This window comes from Corvus brachyrhynchos, unplaced genomic scaffold (genome assembly GCF_000691975.1).
Source record: "Corvus brachyrhynchos isolate BGI_N302 unplaced genomic scaffold, ASM69197v1 scaffold904, whole genome shotgun sequence".
Taxonomy (NCBI): domain Eukaryota; kingdom Metazoa; phylum Chordata; class Aves; order Passeriformes; family Corvidae; genus Corvus; species Corvus brachyrhynchos.
Genome location: NW_008237536.1, coordinates 803,738 through 805,779, shown reverse-complemented (window position 1 = coordinate 805,779; position 2,042 = coordinate 803,738). Strand labels below are relative to the sequence as shown.

Genomic DNA, 2,042 nt, shown 5'->3' with positions numbered 1-2,042 from the left:
CTCCGCCCGTCTTGCGCCCCGACAGCTTGAACAGCTCCATGTTGAAGCGGCAGCGCCGCGCGTGCAGGTTGCAGTTGCAGGCTGCGAGAGGCAAAGAGGGGACATTGTCACCATCTGTGCCCAAGCAGAGAGGTGCCAACCCCGGGGAGCTGCTGCCAACCCCTCTGTGTGTGCCCTGTGTGTCAGATGGGGGGGTCACAGGATGCGAGGCCCTGGTGGCACCTCTGGCTGTGGGAAGCCAACTGCTCACCCACATCCCTTCCTGGCCTGTGCTGGGAGGTGAGCGCAGCTTTGTGCAGGGGAAAATGAGGTTGCCAAGACCACATTTCACTGTCCTGCCTTGCAGTAAGGATGGCTTTGCCTCTGCCTGCTCGCAGTGTGGGTTCCAGGTGGGCTGTGGGGACAGGCGCCCGTCCCTGGCTGGAGAACAGCACAGAAACCCCTGTGGCACCTTCAGCTTTGTCACAAACACTTCCCCCATGGGAGCACCGCTCATCTCCCTTCTCATCCACCCTCACTTTGTGTTGTTACTGCTCAGTGCTGCGAAACCCCCACTTCCCAGCACCTCAGGAACCCCCTCTGCCCTGTGGGAAGGGGTTTCCATCACCACCTGCCCAACCTTCCCAGTGTTCCCACTCTGACCAGTTCTAACACACGTGTTTGAGCTCCGAACACCATTCCAAGACCTTCCTTGCTGGTTTCTCCCTCAGCTTTCCACACCATGGGCTCTGTCACTCATCTGCAGCCCTGACCATGCTGATAATCCTCATTTCTGCCCCTGCATCCCCCATCCTGCCTGGGACAGTTAGCCATAACTCCAAAAAAGTGCCTCCCTGCTTTGATTGCTGTGGCTGAGATGTCCAATTCCTCCACCATATGCAGCCTAAAGTCAACACCGGGCCTATTTTAACAGGGGGCCTTCGCAAAGGACAACTTTGGGACTTCAAAAGCTCGACCCCTCGCCTGCCTCTCCCCAGAGCTGTCACGGGGCCATCAGGAGGCAGTTGCTGGGGCTCTGTGCTTTGCTGAGAATTTTATAGCTTGTTTTCTTTTCCTGTGGCTTTTATTTGCTCTTCACCCCTGAACAATGCAGCTGTGCCATGCCAGCCCACAGCTGGGCCCCTCGCCTCGGCACGGAGGTGTCACCGCTCCGGGCTTGTCACCTTGCCTCAGAGCAGAGACATCTTAATCCCTCATTCCTTCCTGTTTACCTTATGGTGCTCTCCCAGCACAAAGCCATGCTGTATTTGCTCAATTATCAGGTTTCAGCCCAGAAAATGACAGTGCAGCTCCGCAGTATTTCTCAGGAACAATCCCCAGCTGACACACGCCGTGCCAGCACAGGGGAGAGCGGAACCCACCCGTCCCCACGCGCCCAGCGGGACAGAGCCGCTCTCTCCGTGCTCTGCCGTCGGAATTCCTCTGGCTGACGCAGAGGGGCCAAACCTCACGTCCCCACCAAGGCTGGCAGAGCAGGAGCAGCAGGCACCGACGTGCTGATGGTGACAAGAGCGGCCCGGGACTGCTTTGCCAGGCATGATGGAGTGAGATTCCTGCCACAGAGCTGGGCCACGGCTTTGAGCCGCGGTTTGGCCCTCCTGGGATGAGCCCAGCAGCCTGCAGGAGCTTCTGTCATCTCCCCAACAGGACACAGGCATGAGGGAGCCTGGAGACACTGCTCCTGCCTCCAGAGAGAAAGGCTGTGCTTCAGATCTGGCCCGGTCCCACATGTGCTGAAGCTGCACTTTTAGCAGCAAAAGCAGCACTGGAGCACGCACCGGGCACTTGTGTGCCCCCCTTGTGGGTTTTCCCCTTCCGTGGAAAGCTCAGGAAGAGCAGCCTGCTGTGTCCTGCTGGAGCAGCCGCTCAGCTCTGCTTTCTCCTCGTTCCACACGTGCTGAGCAGCCCGAGCCCCCATCACGGCTCCACCACAGAAAGGCTTTTGGAGGTGATTCCTGCCCTGCAGAACGCACGAGCAAAGCTTTTTCAAAGCAGGTGGGGGTTTTAAATTCCTCTTGTTTTACAGAGGTGAAACGCTCTTC

The 2,042-nt window shown here is 58.2% G+C and overlaps 1 protein-coding gene across 1 annotated transcript in view; it reads right to left on the bottom strand.

Annotated features, from left to right (window-relative positions):
- The window catches only part of NTN1 (netrin 1), a 123,941-nt gene that overhangs the window by 35,720 nt on the left and 86,179 nt on the right, over nt 1-2,042 (bottom strand). Inside the window, exon 2 of the mRNA XM_008631629.2 lies at nt 3-81. Coding sequence (XP_008629851.1) covers nt 3-81 — 79 coding nt within the window. The remainder of the gene's footprint in view (nt 1-2; nt 82-2,042) is intronic.